The sequence below is a fragment of the Podarcis melisellensis genome, assembly GCF_964234715.1.
Source record: "Podarcis melisellensis genome assembly, chromosome: 13".
Taxonomy (NCBI): Eukaryota; Metazoa; Chordata; class Lepidosauria; order Squamata; family Lacertidae; genus Podarcis; species Podarcis melisellensis.
Genome location: NC_138545.1, coordinates 16,619,040 through 16,638,956, shown reverse-complemented (window position 1 = coordinate 16,638,956; position 19,917 = coordinate 16,619,040). Strand labels below are relative to the sequence as shown.

Below are 19,917 nucleotides of genomic sequence, written 5' to 3'. Positions count from 1 at the left end.
GAAAATCTGAAGAAAGGCAGGGTGTCAGTTTCACTCCAGCAGCTGGTCCAGTGAGGGAGATGCCATGGACGCATGATGCCTGCAATACTCGCACATCCCCAATTCAGACAGCGCCCCCAAAGTGTAGCAGCTCTGCTAGTAGGGTGTGAGGAGACCTACTCTATACAATGGTTTGAGTGCTTCGCATGGGGAATGCAGCAGGCTGAGAGAGATGAGATACAGCCTGGAGATACACAGAAGATGTGCAACAGTGGTACCGATTGTTTGGAAAGCTCTTTAATGTCTTAACATCACAGTTTCTCTGTAGAAAGTTTTTGAAAAACAGGTTTCTAAAAGGCATTTAAAAGTGTGCTCTATCTGGCCACCCCCCCATTTAACTATTATTCATTTCCACAATTTTTGAGGAATGAGATACTTTATGGGTGGGCCCTGAAAACCTCTCAACATTCTAATGTAAAAAGTTAATTCTCTCGCCTCCCAACCTGCTTATTTTTTCTTGCCCTTGGCACCCCCCTTGCCCGGGCCCTTCTCCAGCTGGAGCAGCTTGGCATTAAACTGGTCCTCCGTTGCCTTCAAGCGCTGATCTACTGAAAGGCGCAGCATGGTCAGCTCCTGGCTGAGCTGGTTTGCAATGTACTCTCGCAGCACAGCGGTGGGACCTAGGAGGAGGCAGAATGAGCGGGAGAGAGCACTCGCCTCTAGGCTACCACTCTGGGGTTCAGGAGTGCCCCCCCCACACCAAACAACAACAACAAGTACTTACTGTTTAAATAGCACTTTTGCAGCATTTGAAGCACTTACCGCATACTGGCCTGGGCCGCATTGCTCTGCCTCAGCCTCTTTCAATACTGTGTTGAGCTAAGCCAATGTCTGGCTTAGCATGTTGTCTAAACCCAGGTTTCTGGTTAAGCTCTTTTCAGACAAACCACGAGTTTGTTCTTGGTTAAAGCTTGTGGATAGCCTGACAAGAGCTCAACCACAAGCCTGGTTTTGGATGCCATGCCACTCCAAACTGGCTTAGTTCAGTGTGGTGTGGCAACAAAAACATGGCTGGGGAGGAGCAAACTGGCTGCAAGCTCCTCCCTGGGAACCACGTGTTTACACCACGGTTTGGCTTAGTGCAATGCATAGGCAAGGTCATAACCTCAGTAGCTTTTACAACAAGCCTGTAAGGTAGGGCAATATTACTATCCCCAGATTGCAGATGAGGAACCAAGGGCAGGGAGAGGGAGTGAGGGAGGTTCACCCAAGACCTCATGACTAAGATGAAATCTGAGCTGGGGGACTTTTTAGCTCACTCTGGACACTACACACTAGCCCCAGCCACTGAGCCACCCTCTCTTACTTTCTTCAGCAATAGTTGTCTCGTCCATATCCTCCTGCAGAGGTGACAAACCTGCCTCTGAGTCCTCAGTTGCTGCTTCTGTAGAAGAAAGAGATGTTAAAAACCCTTTGGGGGGGAAGGGTTGGATTGGGGGCAACAACTCTTGATATTGTATCCTTTCCTACAGACTCTCTTGGGCCTGTAGGACCCTCTTGGTAGTTGTAAAAACTTGAACCTGACCCAAGACACGGGAGGCTATTGTGACATTTTAGCATTTGAGGACCAAGTACTGATTCAAAGCAAGAGCGCCACGGCCCCAAAGAGGGAAGACTCATCTCTCAGGGGTGAAACGTGTGCTGTTCACACAGAACATAACCCAGGTTCAATCCTTTGTTATTTCCAGTTAAAAGGCTCTCAAGATCATAGAGCTGGGCAAGATGTAGCTTTGCCTGAGATCCCCAGTCAGAAACACTGGGCTGGATGGACTGACAATTTAATCTGGCAGAAGATGCCTTCCTATAATAAACACATATTTTTTAGATGGCTTCCTATATAACTAGGTCTATATGTTACTTTAAAGCAGGCATAGGCAAACTCGGCCCTCCAGATGTTTTGGGACTACAACTCCCATGATCCCCAGTGGTCAGGGATGATGGGAATTGTTGTCCCAAAACATCTGGAGGGCTGAGTTTGCCTATGCTTGCTTTAAAGCCACCTTCTGCCACAGATTTATATGTAGCTTTTGTCTTCCCCTTGTTCTATTCCGGGAAATGTCCTCATTTAGAAGGACTGGCCAATTTCTTTTTCACCCCTTTAACATCCTTGTCAATATGGGTGAATGACAGCCAGCTTACACTGTTGTGCTCAGAAGGAGTGGGATCTGGGCCTGCTCACACTTACCTTCATATTTGGGCTCTGGTTCAGGCATCCCAATGTAAGTGAATGATATGTCCAATCGCACCTAGGGAAGAGAGGGGATTTGGGACCGGTATGTATGAGCATGTGGCTGCTGAGGAGTGATCCACCAATTTCACTGGCTGGCTAGTTTCTGGTCATATTTTGATGCTTTTCACTGCATCCACAAAGTACCTTGCTCTTAAAAATAAAGGGCCATATCCAGCAGTGTTGCTCAGCTTGATGGTAAGACATCTGTCAGTGGGATGGGAAGGAAGCAAACTTCAGCAATTTTCTCCCCCTATTCCTTCTCCAGAGGGTTGGGGGATCCTCCAGAGCAGAAGCTCTTGTGCTGCTCCTTTGGAATAGCTGGAAATTGCTTCCTTTCCTGTTCCGCTGATGGAAGCTGAGCGGAATGTTGGATCCCACCCTGAAATCCATGGGAGCATCAGAGTCCATGTTTAATCCCTCGTGCTACACATAAATCATCCTGGATCCTGCAAACCCTTTCCTCCCATGGCATGGGAAGGTGACATGAGAGCTCCTTCCCATCCACCCAAACTCTGGCATAAAGAGAGAGACAGATTTTTACCTGTGGAGTGAAAGCGTATTTGTAAAGTTTGTAGTGGCGGAAGTAGGTGTTGATCATGTAGTCTGTTAGGCGCACCAGCTGGTTCTGATTGAAGAGATCAATGCTGAAGGGGGGTCTCTAAAGAAGTGTGAAAAAATAGGTAAGATTGGGGGGTGCCATTCCCTTCCACATACACAGTGCTATGAAGAGGAATACTGGGGAGGGATGACATCTTGGTTGTGTTATCATTTTTGCCCTGTCTGGACACACTCACCCGAATGGAGTGGCAAAAAACAAGTTCAGAGAAGTAGTTGTAGCATTCCTCCACATTGGGCAGTGGTGTTTCTACAGGAGAAGAAGGTGGAAGCATCATGTTCTTCTTCTCAAGCCCTTTTTCTACAGCCCAGTTCCCCAACTGGCAGCCAACAGGACCGGCTCTGGGTGTTACTCTCACCTCTTTGCCTTACGATAAGGCAGCATCACTATAGCACTAACAGGCATTCACAATAACCTAAAGGAACTGTGTACTTAAGACAGCATCCTACTCTTTATAATGCCACGTTGCTGCCAATGAGGCTTCTGCGGTCACATTTTCCCACATCCCCCTCATTCTTCTTTTCCATTCACAAAACTCCCTTCTCTCTTCTGACATCCATTTGCTTACCTACACAGGCCTCATGTACATCCTTCACAATTGAGAAGAAGGCTGAGGTCTGTTCCCTGTTGAAACCCTGCTCCCGGCAGAACTGGATGGTGTAGAAGTACAGATCTAATAAGATAGTGGAGCGTGGGTTTGTTTCGAAATCTTGCAAATCCAAGAGTCTGGAGAGGAGGCTGCAGAGAAGGAAGGAAATAGGGAGGTATAGACAATCTTGTTCGATGGGAGAATGACAAAATTCTTCCATCATCACTATTTCCTTTAAATGGTAGGAGTCTGCCTTTATTTTGCACAGCTAACTGCAATAAGATGACTCTGCACCTGAGAACAGTGAGGGAGTAGATCAAGGTTTTTAAAATTTCACTGCTAGTTTGATTCTTCAGACTTGGATATATCCAGCCACCTATTCTTAGTAACCTCTTTAAACAGTGTCTGGTTAAATATGTACTTATAGTAGCCAATGCTGGTTCTTTAAAATTTAGAGGACTTTACCCTCTGTCACTCTGCATTTAGGATGTGTTCCTTTATCTGGAACATCCTGAATGCAGCCTGATTCTCTATGTGTTTATTCAGCAGTAACTCTTACTTAGATGTTTGTTTTGATAAGAGATTGACATGGCTAATGTTTCTTAGTCTTAAAGTCTCATCACCTCTTCAGTTCATCAGTGGTTCCAGCCTTGTTGATTAAATCCATGGAATGAACATCTAGATATTTCCTGGAACAGGAAGAACAAAGGAAAGCAAGTAACCTGAAAATGTTCTTAATGTACACAAGCAGCCTTAGGTATAATGGGCATCAAACATGCAGCAATGCCAAAATTCAAGGATTTTCAGGCCATGCACCAAAATACAGCTGATTCTGGGGTAGGGTGTGGCAATTAATGCTTCTTCTAAATTAATACACATAAGCAGTTACTCACCACATGCATATCTTTGCCTTATGAGGCTGAGGCTGAAAGACAGAAATAATTTTTGAGTAGGAGTGTTAGGGATCAATTTACATATATTTTTTCTTACACAGTTATATGACCAAATTGTATACTACTATTGCTGGCATCTGTCTGTTTCAAGAGACAATAGAAGAATGTGCCTTTGGGGGTGAAGTCAAGCCACTGGAGAGTTACAGTGCCTGTAGAGGCTGATACAGGAGAGACATGTTTTACTAGTACTACTATTATTACTACTGGTTATGAGATTTGATGGCAGATTATCTTGCCACAATGGGAACAAATTGTGGAGTGTGCTTTGAATAGTGTTGATTACACAATTTAAAGCTGAAAGCCATATTGCTATAATTTCAAATAAGATCATTTTTTTCTGTCAAACAGAACATTTTTATTTACCATAATCAATTTTCATTTATGTTGGTGGTTTATGCAAAATGTGAGGACAGATGGCAGATAGTCCAAGTTTCTCTGATAGAAAACGGACTCCTCCTAAGAAATCCACACTGTGCAGTTCTGTGCCACTGCATTTCAGTTGAAATGTATTTTAGTTGCAGTTTTTCACATGTGCATGCATTCCACCCACCTTCTACAATGCTTGGGGTAGGTATTGCAATGGGGTTTTGCCCTCATTTTATCCTCACAACTACTCTGTGAGGAGAGACTTGCACAAGGTTATCTGCTTAGTTACTGGCTAAGTAAAACTTTGAACACCAGTATTTTTATTAATTTTATCATCACAATTTATACTTCCGCATGGATTATTATTCTTACCACTGGTAGATAACTATTATTTACTATGAAACGTTGACAATTTTTGGTACTGTATTAGGATTGCTTCCCAATCCTGACAGATACCCCTGTGATTTCAACAGCTGCACGACAGGCAGGCACTTGGCGGGCGAAGCGCTTCCTTCCACCATTTCTACTGCCAAAGCTGTCCCAGTTGAGTTTCTGCCTCGTGTCGCCCCCCCCCCCTTTCCCCAGCAATATGTTCGAAGTAAAAATGGGAGATATCGGCCTGCACGTGAATTTTATTGAATTCCCCCCTCCCCTTTCACCTGCTGGAAGCCCTCCAACCCCATCTCTGGTTGTCGGAGTGTAGAAGGTTGGGGGAATCACGCGTTGCCATAGCAATCTCTGCTTCAGCCAATTGGAATTCCGTCGAAATTCATCCAATAAGAACGAGGAACACTTGAGGGCGAAGCGCTTAGCCAATTGTAGAGGTTCTCTTTGAAGTGTTCCGGCGGTGGGCGGGGGGGGGAGAGAGAGTATCCGTAGAGATAGAAAAATTAAAGCGACATCATAACATTTTGTTCGGACGCCATAGAGCTAGAAAAGCGCTTTTATTCCTCTAGGGACCTGAGTGTTGGGCGCCGAGTAGAGTTTCACTGGATTAAAATTTGCATTTTAAGTTAAGGACCTGAAGCACAAGTTGACATGTTGGATCGAAATCTCCTATTCAAGGGTCTCCTGCGGCGCGCATCACTCTAACTATGGGAAGTCTACGATAAAGAAAGAGCCAATCACAGAGCGCGCTTCCGTCAAGGCGTCTCGGTGAGGTTAACCAGCGCAGCCCTGGTTCGCGCTTTGCCCAATAGCTTGAGGTTGGGTTTGCGCGTGCGCACTCGGCAAAGGTTGGGCCTTGAGAATGGTTGCGGGAGAGCATGCGCAGTAGGCGCGCTGGGGTTTCTCGGCCGGAGTAACGCATGGGGGGCGGGGGGAGAAGGACGAGGAAGCCGCAGCCGGGGGGAGGGGCGCTCAGGCAGGTGAGTGTGAGAGGAGACCCCCCCGACACCAGACCCCCCCTCACAGCACGCTCCCTGCACGTCTCCCGCCCCGCTCTCCCCGCCCCCCCCCGCCTTATTGAGGTCCCCCGCCTTGCCTATGTGGATTGGTCCTAACTGAACTTTCCTCAGAACAAGCCTCGCCCGCCTTGGCGGGTATTCCGATACTGCCCTTTGAAAGGTGGCCTCCTCCTTCCCTTGGATTGTCAGGGCTGTGAGGGGGTCCTGGCGGGGTCGGGCGGGGAAGCTCTGGCCCTGCAGAGGCTCTTGGGACTGCGACCCCCAGTGTCTCCCCACGACTGAGGGGAGTCGCGAGTCCCGCCGCGTCTGGTGGAGGGACACGGGACCCCCACCCCTCGCACCTGAAAAACATGCCAGAGGGAAGGAGCAAAGCTGGGGCGTCCTTAAAAATAGGGCGTGAAGTGTTTGCCTCCTTCCCATTTTTACCCCCACCCTTATTTCACTCCTTATTCTGGTTTGTTAACTCTCAATTTAAGAATATTTTCCCATAGTTTACTTGACTTCCTCTTTTTTCTTCTTCTTCTAAGTCTTACCTCTTCTCCAAGCCTATGCTTTCTTTTTATCTGCTTGTCAACACTCCTCCGCCCAGCAGAGCTCTTGGTACAGCACCAAGATAGACATCAGTGGTTCAGCAGGTGCCTGTTCCTCATTAACTGCCTCTGTGCCAGGGGACACTTGTTGGTTTTTGGCCTGGTATATAACTTTTAAAGAGCACACAGGGGGAGGGGGAGTTAGCAGCCATATCTGCAACTTTTGTTCCCCTTTGTGCCCTCTTATAAAAAATTCCATGATTCCTTGATAATGTCACTGCATTTCCTTACCTACCACACACCCCTTTTGCCCTCTGTGTTTTGCTTAGCATAGCTGATCCCCTTCTTCCTGCATCTCTGACCAGATATGGAAAGCAGTACCTGGTCTTGACTACGGGAGGATTAATGTCACACTAGTCTACTCATGGGCAACTGCAACTCACCCTCTCTTTTTTCCTTTCCCTTTGTAGCTGAAGCGCTGCCCCCTTGGCTGACTGCCTGATTCCTCTGCTCTCGCCTGCTGCTCAGAGTCACCATGTCGGGACTTGCGAGCAAGCGGGCAGCCGGGGATGGAGGCTCTGGGCCCCCTGAGAAGAAATCCAACAGGGAGGAGAAGACTACCACTACCCTGATTGAGCCCATCCGCCTGGGGGGCATCTCTTCCACGGTGAGGACCAGGGGATTGAGTGCAGGGTGGAGAAGTACTCGGTGGTGGTGGTAAAAGTCTGAAATTCGCTTCTGCAAGGTGCCATGATGGCTGCCAAATTGGATAGCTTTGAAAGGGGGTTGGACAGATTCATGAAGGATAAGGCTGTCAGCAGCCACTAGTTATGACTGCGTTCTGCCTCAACTGTCAGAGGCAGCTTGCACTGAATACCAACTGCTGGGGAACCTGAGCTTGACAGTACTGTTTCCCTCAGGTCCTGCTTGTGAGCTTCTCGTGGGCATCTGGCTGGGCACTGTGAGAAGAGAACTCTTTCTGCATGGCAATTATTTGTTTTGATTTTTTAAAATAAAAAAACCCCTTCTGGAAATAAATGTTGGGAATTTGGGGGCGCAAGTATGCTCCAGATCAGGTTTTTTAAATAGGCAACTCTGTAATAAATAATATATAGGTTGGGACCAGAAAAAAAACAATCCATGCCTATAATTTTGCCTAGAAACTGGATGTTGGTAGCTGGGTATCTGAAATATCTCTGCAGGACTGGTGGCATAAAATTAGATGCTAAGGTTTAGGAGTTAGAAATACCTTCCCCCATCACTTTTAGAGGAAAATGTTAAGCAGCAGCTTCCAGGTTTGCTTCCTGATGTGAACCTTTTCAGCAGGGGCATGGGCCCCTGTGGCAGATTTTTGTCTTTTAACAACACCAGTTGTGATTTCAAAGGCAGTTTTTACTTGGTCAGAACAGCAGCAGCTGCTGGGAATTCAGAAAAGTAGAGTTGTGGCCTATAAATGACTCAGGTTTATATAGGGGCCTTCCCTCACCTTAGCTTTGCACACGAGTAGAAATTAAGTACCGTATCAAGGAGAATTGCAGTTGGGCAACTAAGCAACAACCTTATTGGGAGAGCAAAAGTAACATCATAGGCAGGGGCTTGATGAAGAGCAAGGTCATAGGTTCACCTATCAGTGCCAGCAAATTCCTTCTCACTCTTTAATAGGTCATATTGACTCCTTTATAACATCCTTCCACCCAACATCCTCTTCATACTTACTTTTATTGTCTGTATGCTATCTATCAGTGTATGTACAGCAATGCATTTATCTATCTTTAACCAAAAGAATAGAAAATTGCCTTATACTGACTCAGACTGTTGATTGGTATTGTTGGCAGTGTCGGGCACCAGCTTTCAGCAGGGAGTCCTTCCTAATCCATGGAGATGTTGGGGTTCAAATCTGAGACCTTTGCAAATAAAGCATGTGTTCTGCCACTGATCTGCACCCTTTTAGAATTAATGGTCAATTTAAAAAAGGGGGGGTGGAATTCATTCTAGTTAAAGTTTTGTGCCTCATTAGGGTAAATGATGATGGACCATATTTTTCTTTAGGGTGCTGTTGGTGTGTGTGTGTGTGTGTGTGTGTGTGTGTGTGTGTGTCTCTCTCTCTCATCTATCTATCTATCTATCTATCTATCTATCTATCTATCTATCTAATAGAAATACCATCAGAACTTGGGGTTGTTGATGGAAACGGCCGAGGATCATTCTGTGATTCACATTCTGACGTTCTGTTTTATTTCAGGAGGAGATGGACCTCAAGGTGCTCCAGTTCAAGAACAAGAAATTAGCCGAGCGCCTGGAGCAGCGGCAGGCCTTTGAGGACGAGCTGCGTGAGCGCATAGAAAAGCTGGAGAAGAGGCAGGCCACCGACGATGCCACTCTCCTGATTGTCAACCGCTACTGGAAGCAGGTCAGGGCGCCTTCCTGGCCGCTCGTTTCCTTTTCTTAAGTTTCTAGTCCTTAAGGTTGACAAGATGAGGTTGATGATCAGTTCAGCAGCTGGTGGAAGCGTTAGGAAACCAGCAGGGCATTAAGCAGAGCTTCTAAGTGGTTGGGGAGCGATATTTTGCCGTGTTGCTCCTGTGTCACCTTCCTTGTGACAAGCACAAGCCAAATGGAAGCTGGATAGTTTTGGTATTCACCCAGCCCTGCCTGTGGCATCCCCTATGTCCTCTCTCTCCCTGTGTCCTTCTTAAGCTGTCTCTCCCCCCCCCCCTCCAATTTCTACAGCTAGATGAGACCGTGCAAGTGCTGCTGAGACGATGTGACGGAGAATGCGGCCAGCCTCTCGAGGAGCCCAAGTTGGAGATGACGGGAGCCGAGTTGGATGCCGCTCTCCTGGGGCAGGAGGGGCTGGAGAGGAGAGGTGAGCCCAGCTCTCTCTGATACAGGATGCTGGGAGGAGACGCAGCTCCCGTCCTCGGAGCCAGTAACCATTGCTGTTCTTCTGGTCCCCACAGAGGCAGTCCTGTCCCCCGTTACTCCCCCCGCCCCGTGGAAAGCCGGAGCGGGGCTTGTGCTGAACGAGTCAGCCCTCTCCTTCTTGGCTACCTTGGCCAGCAGCAGCAGCGAAGAGATTGAGCTGCAGCTCCAGGAGCGCATGGAGTTCTCCAAAGCTGCCGTCTCCCGCATCGTGGAGTTCTCTGACAAGATCCACCGGCGCACCGAGGAACTTTGCCAGAAGATCCACGCCCGGGGTGAGGCCAGGCCCCTTGTCAGAGCTGGGCTGAGCAGGCACCTTTTGAAGCATTAGTATAATTATAATTATTTTATTTATCGCATTTATTTCCCGCATTTTTCTCTAAGGAGCTCTAGGTGTTCTACATGGTTCTGCCCTATATCATTTAATCCCCACAACAACCCTATGACGTAGATTTTGACAGCATTACCAGGATCCTTTACATAGCTTTTATTTCCAGGCACCAGTTAGAAAAGGGAGGTTTGTTTTTTTTATGACATTTTAAATTAAATTTTCAAAAATACAGAAAAAAAGAATCCGTAGAAATGAGCTAGCAAAAGCAACAAAGCAAGAACAATAGTTATGGATAAAGCTGTCTACTTTGGCAGCTTTTTTGGGGAAAGGTCCTTTGGGAGTTCAGTTGGGTCACCTCATGGGATCTTTTATTGATGCTGACATGAATGCTTCTATTATTATTAATTGTGCTTCATTCATTTCGAAGGGTATATTATTATTATTATTATTAACCTTTTGTGATGGTAAAAGCCTGGTATTAAAAGGTTTAGTTCCTACCTGTGTCCGAGATGCTGACCTAAACAGTTCTCTTGCTTTAAGGGCAAAGCAAAGCAAAATATGTTCTATTTGGTATCAATTGATTTTGTTCAGTTTATGTTGGGGGCAGAGGGGGCGTTTCCGAAAAGCCCTAATATGATTTGGAATTAATGTGGAATAGATAGTAGAAAAGGTTTGTTAGAAATGGAGGCGTAAGCGTTGCATGAGGTAAATAGGACCTGTGGAGAAACCAGATAACTTTTTAAATTAATGGAAAAGGGAGATTGTTGAGATGCAGAATTCTGGTCCCTTGAGGAGAGAGGTGTTGGAAGCAGCATGGTGTTCCTGTCATGCCTGTGCGGTGAAGGAATCGTAACATGTTTTAATGCAAATTTGTAAATAGCTTATAGCAGCCAGCTGAAGACGTTTCTGGGAGCGGGGGCTGGGAGTTGGTGTCCTGGGTTCTCAGGGGCCTCTTTCTTTCCCCAGTGGAGTTTGACCAACTGGAAGAAGCAGTGAAGTCTCTCAACAAGGACCTGATGAGGGAGAATCGGCACTTGCAGGACCTGACCACCCAGCTGCAAGAGAAGCACCATAAGATCTCCTTGGAGGTAGGTCCCTTGTCAGATGCCAGCAAAGGGCGGGTCCCATAGCCAATGCTGCTTTGTGGGAGAGAATCATTCTGAAGCCCGGCGTGTCTGCATCTTTTTGCTTGCTTAGTACACGGAACTGCAGGACAAGGTGACCTCCTCCGAGACCAAAGTGCTGGAGATGGAGACGACCATCGAGGACTTGCAGTGGGATATCGAGAAGCTGCGCAAGCGGGAGCAGAAGCTGAACAAGCACCTGGCTGAGGCCCTGGAACAGGCAAGCAAAGACCTTCAGGGGCCCCTTGTTCCCCCCGCCCAACTAATTGGCCAGTATGGGTCATTGTAGCATACAAGGCACTGAACTTTGTTCTCTAACTCCTTTGGCAGCTAAACTCGGGCTACTACGCATCGGGCAGTTCCGGCGGGTTCCAGGGTGGGCAGATCACACTTAGCATGCAGAAGGTAAGCGGGAGAAAAACAAGCGGGGGGTGGGTGGGGTGTCAGTGGTGCTGGGATGCGAGTCTTGCAGGTAGAAGTGCTTCCCTTTGCGGAGTCTTCCTGCTTCAGTTTTGTGCCTGGGCTTTTGCAGTTTGAGATGCTGAATGCGGAGCTGGAGGAGCACCAAGAGCTTGCCAACAGCCGCATGGCGGAGCTGGAGAAACTGCAACATGAAATGCAGCAGGCTGTGAGGACCAATGAGAAGCTCAAGGTAAGGAAGAGCCTCCTGTGGAATTTGGGGAAGGGAAGCAGAATGCCCTCTAGCGGTAGGCTGAAAATATGCTAGTATGACCAGGAATGATGGTTCTGGAGAATCTGCCTTAGAGCCACTTTTGCAGGTGCAGGGTACAGAGGGATATTATTTATGTTTCTAGTCCTTGTGATGGGGGGAAGCGGTGTCTCTGAAGAGCTCTGGTTCTGTGCATTTCCAGGTTCTCTCCATCTGTGTAGCTGTAGTGCTTCAGTGTTCCATATTCTTTTTCTTGGCACCTCAGTCCATTACACGCAGGTCCTGCTATCAGAACACTTGTTATCCAAAATCTCACTTATCTGAACACAAAGAATTATTCACAAATGGCTGACTCAGATATCCGAACAGCTGGAGTTTGTCCAGTTCTTTACTTGTTTGTGTTTTGCTGGTCAGCAGCTGCTGTTTCAGGCCGCAAGCATGGGGGGAAATGAGAGCGATTGGACAAATCGGGGAGCAAGAGAGATTGGACAAATCTATTTTTCCTTTGTTTTACTTTTGCTGATTGGCTGCAGCAGTTTCAGGCAGAAAGCATGGAGTGAGAAAGCATGGATTAGAAATGTTCCTATAGGAAATAATGAAAGCCATTAACTTGTTATATGCACGCTTGCCTAATGAACAATTTTCTGAGAATGCATTGTGTTCAGAAAGCAGGACCTGTGTGTTCTTTGCTTCCTGGCAAAAGAATTCCAGATTGACTTTGGGAAAGGCCCATAGATCAGAAGGTCACATGTTCAATCCCTGGCATCTCCAGCTAAGGCTGGATATGTTCACTGTCAATCAAAGGTGCTGACCTAAATTGACCAGTGCTCTTGACAGATTCCTATGTTCCCATGACTCCCCTCCCCCAACATTTATCAATAGAACTAAATCAGTCCAAACAACTTCAGCTGCTTCCTTTACGTACACTCATGCATGCAGCATCTAAAGCCTTTCAGCAATCAGGCAGAAAGGCACAAGCCTCAGGCTGAGTATCTTGAGCCTTTGACCCGTTTGCTGCTGGTGGGTTTTTTTGTACACTTGCTATTACACTTAATATACCCGAACATGCAGGATGGGGCATGTTTCTTTTAAAAGAGGCACCAAGACCTCTCCCAGGGGTGATGACATGGGGCAGTTGGTGTGGAGAGCTACCGTGGCTCTCCTCCCCCAGGCACCTGTTCTCTGCCCTTCCCCTGCAGGTGGCGCTACGGAGCCTGCCCGAGGAGGCGGTGAAAGAGACGCTGGAATACAAAGTGCTGCAGTCTCAGTTCTCGCTGCTGTACAACGAGAGCCTGCAGGTGAAAACGCAGCTGGATGAGGCCCGGGCCCTTCTGCTCACCACCAAGAACAGCCACCTGCGCCACATCGAGCACATGGAGGTGAGGGAGCCCGTGAAGTGTGTGTGCCTGCTCTCTAACCCCTGAAAGGGTAGTCAGCAGGCATGCTTAAGCCTTTTCTGTACCTCTTTGCTTTGAAACATTAGATAGAATGGTAAGGAAAGCTGTTTTGCAGTTTCATAGAAGAGCACAAGGGCCTTGCTGGATCAGCCAGATGCCCGTGGGAAACCCACAAGCAAAACCTGTGTGCAAGAGCCCTATTCTCCCCACAATGCTAAGAAACTTGGAGGCATCCGACATTGAAGGAAGACATAGCCATCATGGCTAGTGGCCGCTGGTGGCCTTTCTTTTAGGCCCTGATAACATAATCTCACGAAGCCCTGGGTGGCATCCAAAATTAGCCATTGAAATCAGTCGGCACCCTTGATTTAGGTTCATTTCAGTGGGAAGAGCTTACGCCCCCACTGTTTGTCAGACTGCGAAAGCTACCAAGGAGGAAGCGTGGTCTTGCACCCTGTTCTCCCCCTCCCCCCCCGGCTGATATTATTTGCCCCTCCCCATCTTCCTTGGCAACAGAGTGATGAGCTGAACCTGCAGAAGAAGTTGCGGACGGAGGTGATCCAGCTGGAGGACACCCTGGCCCAGGTGCGCAAAGAATATGAGATGCTGCGCATTGAATTTGAGCAGAACTTGGCCGCCAACGAGCAAGCAGGTGAGGCTGCATTCCTTCCCATTGAGCATTTGTGGTTTGGCCCCAAATGAATATTTTTCTCCCTTTAATACTCTAAGGCAGGTTTCCCAGAACTTGGGTATCCAGCTGTTCTTGGACTACAAGAACATCATCCCTAACTAGCAGGGCCAGTGGTCAGGGATGATGGAAATTGTAGTCCAAAAACAGTTTGGGAAACCCTGCTCTAAGGTCTGCGCTGTGCAGAAGTCTATCTCCTCTTCCTACCAAATTGTTCATTCTCACTCTTCTCTTCCCTCCTCCCTCCATTTGAACCCGAGGTCCCATTAACCGAGAGATGCGCCACCTGATCAGCAGCCTCCAGAACCATAACCACCAGCTGAAGGGCGACGTGCAGCGGTACAAGCGGAAGCTCCGGGAAGTGCAGGCGGAGATCAACAAGGTGGGGCTGCAGGAGGGGGAGGTTTCAGAGAATAACCCCCCAAAGGAATCTCTCGGGGGCTGCATGCTGGCGGTGGATGGGGCCAGAGCCCCAAGTGGCCAGGACACTCCTTCTCTCGCAGGAACGGAGGACGATGCCTTTCCCTGAGCCCAATCCATTGGTCCATCTTGCTGAATATTGTCCTGTTTTCAGAAAAGAAACATTTTCAGCCCTACCTGGAGATTGAACCTGGGAGCTCCTGTGTGCAAAATAGGTGCTCTACCACCCAGCTATGGCACTTCTCTTTATATTTCTCCTCCTTCTACCTGTATGACAGTCTGCTGGGGACTGCAAGTGGCCTTTGACCCCTGCTTTGAGCACCATAATTCCAGGTGCTGTGATGGCCACCTTACCCTGCAGCTCATGTCCGTTTGTTCTTTGCTCAGGTTCGGCTGCAGCAAAGCGGCTATTCCTCCAGCTCCACGTCAGCGCCCCCTACGCCAGGGGCTGAGGACCCCGCAGGGCTGCTGGGGCCCCCAGGGGCCGCCACCGTGAAAGAGGAAGAGGGAGCAGCACCTCCTGAGGTGAAAAAAGAGCCGAAGGAGATGCAAATGAAGAAGGAGCCCAAGGAGGAGGCTGCTGCCCCCCAGCCTCTCGGGATCCACGAAGGGGCGAAAAAGGAGGAAGAGGAGCCACCTGCCCCACAGCCCCTCGCCCCACAGCCGCCCCCACCCCCCCGCGCCAAGGAGCCTGAGCGGTCCAAGGGGCGCAGCGGCGGGGAACGGAGCGGGGATCGCGAGAGATCCCGGGACCGGGACAAAGAGGCCTCCTCCTCGTCGTCTTCCTCCTCGTCCTCTTCCTCGCGGGATCGGGAGAAGCAGAAGGGTGGCGGAGGCTCTGAGGACCCCAAGAAAAAGGATTCCGATCTGCTCAAGCAGCTGCGGACTGAACTCAAGTGAGGGAGGTGGAAGATGGCGCCATTTCAAAATGGGGGTGGGGAAGTGGGGAGAGCAATCTTGTGCAGAGAGAAGGCTAGACAAATGCAAAGGATTTTTTGAGGGGGATAGCACTGGGTAGGGGAGGGCATGATGGCCTCAGGAAAAGCTGTGAACCTGGAGGATCTGTGCCAGTGCTTTGGCTCCTGGGAGAAGCAGCACCTCTGCACTTAGCAGAGAGGGAGATGGGGCTCTGGAGGGCTTTATTGCAGCTGAAGAGCTGGAGGCCCAGAAAACGCTTTGCCAAGATTTTAGGGTTTCAGGAGGCAGGCCTTGGTGGTAGGCCCCTCACTCTGGTATTTGGGCCCAGGGGGAGGTAAGAAAGATCCCTGTAAGCTAGAACCTCGCTGAAATAGTTACCCCCCAACTGAGAGGTTCCTTATAAGACAGTTTGAACCCTCCCTTTGTACCCCCTTTGCACCCCATTTGTGCCCCCATAGTATCTCATAGGTCTCAAAGCAATAACCCCGGCTTAAAAGCTTGTCACCTCATGGTTGATGTCTAGGGAAAACCTTGGCACCATGGGGTGCAAGGTCTCTCCCCCCCCCCCACTTCATGCTGACCTTGTTTCCTTCCCCAGGAAGGCTCAGGAGAGTCAGAAGGAGATGAAGCTACTCTTGGACATGTATAAGTCGGCACCGAAAGAGCAGCGGGACAAAGTGCAGCTCATGGCTGCTGAGAAGAAGACCAAGGCAGAGGTGAGAGGCCCACCTGTACATGGATGCCTGCTGCCATCTGAACATTGCACTTCCTCTGCCCCCCTTTTATTCCAGCTCTTCTTTGCTTCGGTCAAATGCGCTACTCTCAATCTCAATTCTCTCAAGTGTGGATCCTTCTGTAGTTAAAGAGACGCTATCCATGCAGAGCTGGGAGATATCAGCAAGCTGGATGAGGGGGGAACCCCAAAGTTTGGCGGAAAGTACAAAAATAGTCCCTCTGTCCTCAAACAGCCCGACAAGGACAGGGCATGCTGGGTAGAAGGAGAATGCCGGGTGGTCTGGAGGGATGTGGAAAGTTGTGCCCTGGAAAAGGGCAGGGCTGGCTGGCACTCTGAACATGAGCATTAGGCACTGTCAAGCTTTGGTGCAGGTCCCATTGGCCCCTCCTGCTAGTTCACACTTAAGTATGAGTGAGTCAGAGTCCTCTCTAGGGTTTTTATTAAGTTTATATGCCGCCCTTCATCCGAAGATCACTGTATCAAAATACATAACCCAAAAGCCCCCCAATAGTGGACATCTGAGTGACAATATAGCATATTGGCATGCTACTTCTGGGCAAGTTGATGTGAATGATGCATCTGGACAGTAGCTATCATAGTTCCCCAAAAAGGAGCTTGGGGTTGGTTGGTTGTGCTTTTAAAATGAGGGCGAATAACATTGTGACGCTTGCAATTTGGCTTGTCCTGCCTTAGTGCTGGGTGATGGATTTGGCAGCACCGTGTTGAGGGACTAGGGATAAGGAGTCACCCCTGTTCCCTTTTACTCGGTCCCCTTGGCAGGTGGAGGAGCTGCGGGTGAGGATCCGCGAGTTGGAGGAGAAAGAGAAGAAAGAGAGCAAGAAAATGGCAGACGAGGATGCCTTGCGCAAGATCAAATTGGCCGAGGAGCAAATTGAGCACCTGCAGAAGAAGCTGGCTGCCACCAAGCAGGTATTTGGCTGTGGGAGGAGCCAAGGTGTAAGTTGTCCTGCAGGGTGGAAGCCTTCCCATAGGCCTGATGTTTGTTTCAGTCCATCTATAGGCCAGGGTTGGGGAGATTCTGGCTCACCGGCTCACCAGGGTTTGGTCTGCGAGGCCATTTTTCCAAAACCACTTTCACCTGTCAGCCATGTCAGCTGATGAGCAGGGGGTTCATTCCTGCTTTCTGTAGGGAGCAGCAGTATGTGCATGAGTTCTCCTTGCTGATGGGTGCAGGATTCAAGGCTCCTTGGCCACCACTTCCCTGCACAGCTGCAGTGCAACTTTGGCAGGTGAGCAGGACCACCCACCTTTCAATCGCCTGATGTCCTGATGCCACCAGGGGATTGACAGGCACCCCCCAAAAATTACCAGGGGTGTGTGTGTGTGTAGTAATAAGGGAAGCTGCAAGGGCAAGGAGGGAGAACTTGAGCAATCTCGTTCCCTTCCTTATGTCTGCTCTGCTGGGGCAGGAGGAGGAGGCTCTCCTGTCCGAAATGGACGTGACGGGCCAGGCTTTTGAGGACATGCAAGAGCAGAACATGCGGCTGAACCAGCAGCTGCGCGAGAAGGATGACGCCAACTTCAAGCTGATGTCGGAGCGCATCAAGTCCAATCAGATCCACAAGCTGCTGCGGGAGGAGAAGGACGAGTTGGCCGAGCAGGTGCTGGCCCTCAAGTCTCAGGTAAGGCAGAGCCCGTCCCCCTAACTCCTCACACAGTTGTGGAGCCTGAGGCAAGGGGGGAGTCTTGAGGGGAGGCTCCTGCCCCATGTCCTGAAGGCTTGGCTTTGGTTCCGTGCCTAGGTGGACACCCAGCTGTTGGTGGTGCAGAAGCTGGAGGAGAAGGAGCGTGTTCTGCAGGGGAATCTGGGCACAGTGGAGAAGGAGCTCACCTTGCGCAGCCAGGCCCTGGAACTCAACAAGCGGAAGGTGAGGAGAGGGAGCTGGGAGGAGCCATGGGCTGAACTGGGAGACAATCAGGGCCGTGGGTACTTGTGCTCCAAAAAGCAAAATTATTTTCTAGGTCAGAGAGTCTTTTTACAAGCTCAGTTCTTCAATCTTGAAGCATTATATTTTCTGCCTGTATTTTAGATAACATATTCTGGTCTTGTCAGTAATTGGGGTTGGGGGCAATTGCAAGCCCAAGACCTGGAAATCCTGTTCCGTCTCTCTCCCCAGCCCCTCTGCTTATGAAGTTTCCCCAGGCATTGCCCATCCCCTCTCAGTTGGTCTCCATGGCCTTAGGGGGCTAGAAACTAGAAGCAGAGATTCCCAAGCTACTGCGTTCTCTTCCCATTGCTGGTTTTTGGGTGCACACAGTGCAATTGCGCTATGTATTCACAGCCCCAGGAATGGGGTGCCTTTGTTGGGGCTGCTTGCGTCTGATTGTCCTTGGGATATTCTGAGGTGGTGGCTTCTGCTGCTTTTCTTCTGGCAGGCAGTGGAGGCTGCCCAGCTGGCAGAGGACTTGAAGGTGCAGCTGGAGCACGTTCAGTGTAAGCTGAAGGAGATCCAGACCTGTATGGCCGAGAACCGGGCAGCCAAGGAGAAGGAATCTTTCAACCTCAAAAGAGCCCAGGTACTAGGAGAAAAGAGGATAACTTGTTCTCCTCTGCAAGTCTGTCAGCTGCTCTAATGCTCCTCTTGGTTGAAAATGTTATATTTTTTAAAAAGCAAGTTACTAGCCCTCATGGCTGCTGATAAATATTTCTCGGTATGCCAGTGTTACCTTCCGTCTTGCTAACCACCTTTGGGATTCATTGACTTGCATCCCTTCCTCAGGAGGACATATCACGCTTGCGGCGCAAGCTGGAGAAACAGCGCAAAGTGGAGGTGTATGCAGATGCTGATGAGATTTTGCAGGAGGAGATCAAGGAGTACAAGGTGAGGAGAAAGGAGCAGGCTGGTTGGTTGGCAACCCAGGGCAAGCCTTGTTGGGGAGAGCCAAGTCAAGGATCTTACACGAATTATCTGTCCCGTATCTCCAGGCCAAGCTGACCTGCCCCTGCTGCAATACCCGCAAGAAGGATGCTGTCCTCACCAAATGCTTCCACGTCTTCTGTTTTGACTGTGTCAAGACACGCTACGACACCCGCCAGCGGAAGTGCCCCAAGTGCAACGCGGCCTTTGGCGCCAATGACTTCCACCGCATCTATATCAGCTGAACACCTGGGTCCAATTTCCCGCCCAAGGGGGGGTCCCTTTCACAGACGGTGCCTGGATCCTGTGGCTTACCTAGCAAAAACCTGCCTCGGGTCCGCATAAGACTCATTCCTCCCCCCCCACCAGTTTTCTGGCTCTGGTCCATGGACCCCTTCCCAAGCATTTAAAATATTTTGCAGAGTTTCCTTTTCAGTGGTTTACTTTCTCTTCTCTCCCCTTGCCCGTATACTTCCTGGGTCTGTTTCACTGGATCCCCTCCCTAGATCTGAGGAATCCGCTCTGCTGCTGCTGCTGCTGCTCCTCTCGGCATTTCCCAAATGGTCTCCCTCCAAATTGCCTTTGGATCTTTTCTTCTTCTACCATTTTGAAAACTTTTACGACAACCACTGTCTGCAGGCAGCAGTCATGCAGATCAAACGCTTCCTGTCGGAGAGGTGCATTCTTATTCTTCAGTTATTTTAACAATTGTTTTCCGTGTTTTGGAAGTAAAAGTTGGAGATGATCTGCTCCTGCGAGATCCCTGTGTTCTTAGAACATTGTGTTCCGCCTTCTGGAGATGAGTTCTGGGCAGGATTGGAGGTTATGGGGGCGGAGGTGGGGAGGCTTTTGCTATGGGTAATTCCTGGAGGTTGCAATGAGCCCCACCAGAGCAAAGCTTAGCTTTGTGGGGTGAGGAGACAGAGATACACAAGGAATCACGCATGAACGCCATGGACTGGCTGTGCATGTTAACGTGGTCACAGCAGACTTTAACCTTTCCATATTCAGACTCACTTTTAACACAAACCTTTGTTTGAGGAGTAATAATATTTGTCTGGTGGTTGTGCTGCTGTGGTTGTGGCCCACCTTAGATGAAGCAG

General features: G+C 49.2%; 2 protein-coding genes across 2 annotated transcripts; one reads left to right on the top strand and one right to left on the bottom strand.

The window, feature by feature from the left end:
* Positions 1–260: 260 nt before the first annotated feature.
* On the bottom strand, positions 261–5,911 carry CFAP119 (cilia and flagella associated protein 119). The gene is made up of 9 exons (XM_081885420.1): positions 5,453–5,911; positions 4,368–4,399; positions 4,098–4,163; positions 3,454–3,623; positions 3,064–3,134; positions 2,811–2,927; positions 2,225–2,285; positions 1,346–1,423; positions 261–659 (listed from the first exon to the last, which is right to left on the bottom strand). Exons 1-9 carry the CDS (start codon positions 5,474–5,476, stop codon positions 487–489), a joined length of 792 nt encoding a protein of 263 aa, XP_081741546.1. The 5' UTR covers positions 5,477–5,911; the 3' UTR covers positions 261–486.
* Positions 5,912–6,019: 108 nt separating this feature from the next.
* RNF40 (ring finger protein 40) lies at positions 6,020–19,574 on the top strand. Its single transcript, XM_081885411.1, has 20 exons — positions 6,020–6,160; positions 7,200–7,396; positions 8,972–9,139; positions 9,460–9,595; positions 9,690–9,926; positions 10,949–11,070; positions 11,180–11,326; positions 11,437–11,511; positions 11,639–11,758; positions 12,976–13,155; positions 13,690–13,825; positions 14,122–14,243; positions 14,669–15,177; positions 15,798–15,915; positions 16,716–16,865; positions 17,366–17,578; positions 17,699–17,824; positions 18,333–18,473; positions 18,677–18,778; positions 18,883–19,574. The coding sequence occupies exons 2-20, from the start codon at positions 7,265–7,267 to the stop codon at positions 19,057–19,059; spliced, it is 3,111 nt and encodes a 1,036-aa protein (XP_081741537.1). The 5' UTR covers positions 6,020–6,160; positions 7,200–7,264; the 3' UTR covers positions 19,060–19,574.
* Positions 19,575–19,917: the final 343 nt, after the last annotated feature.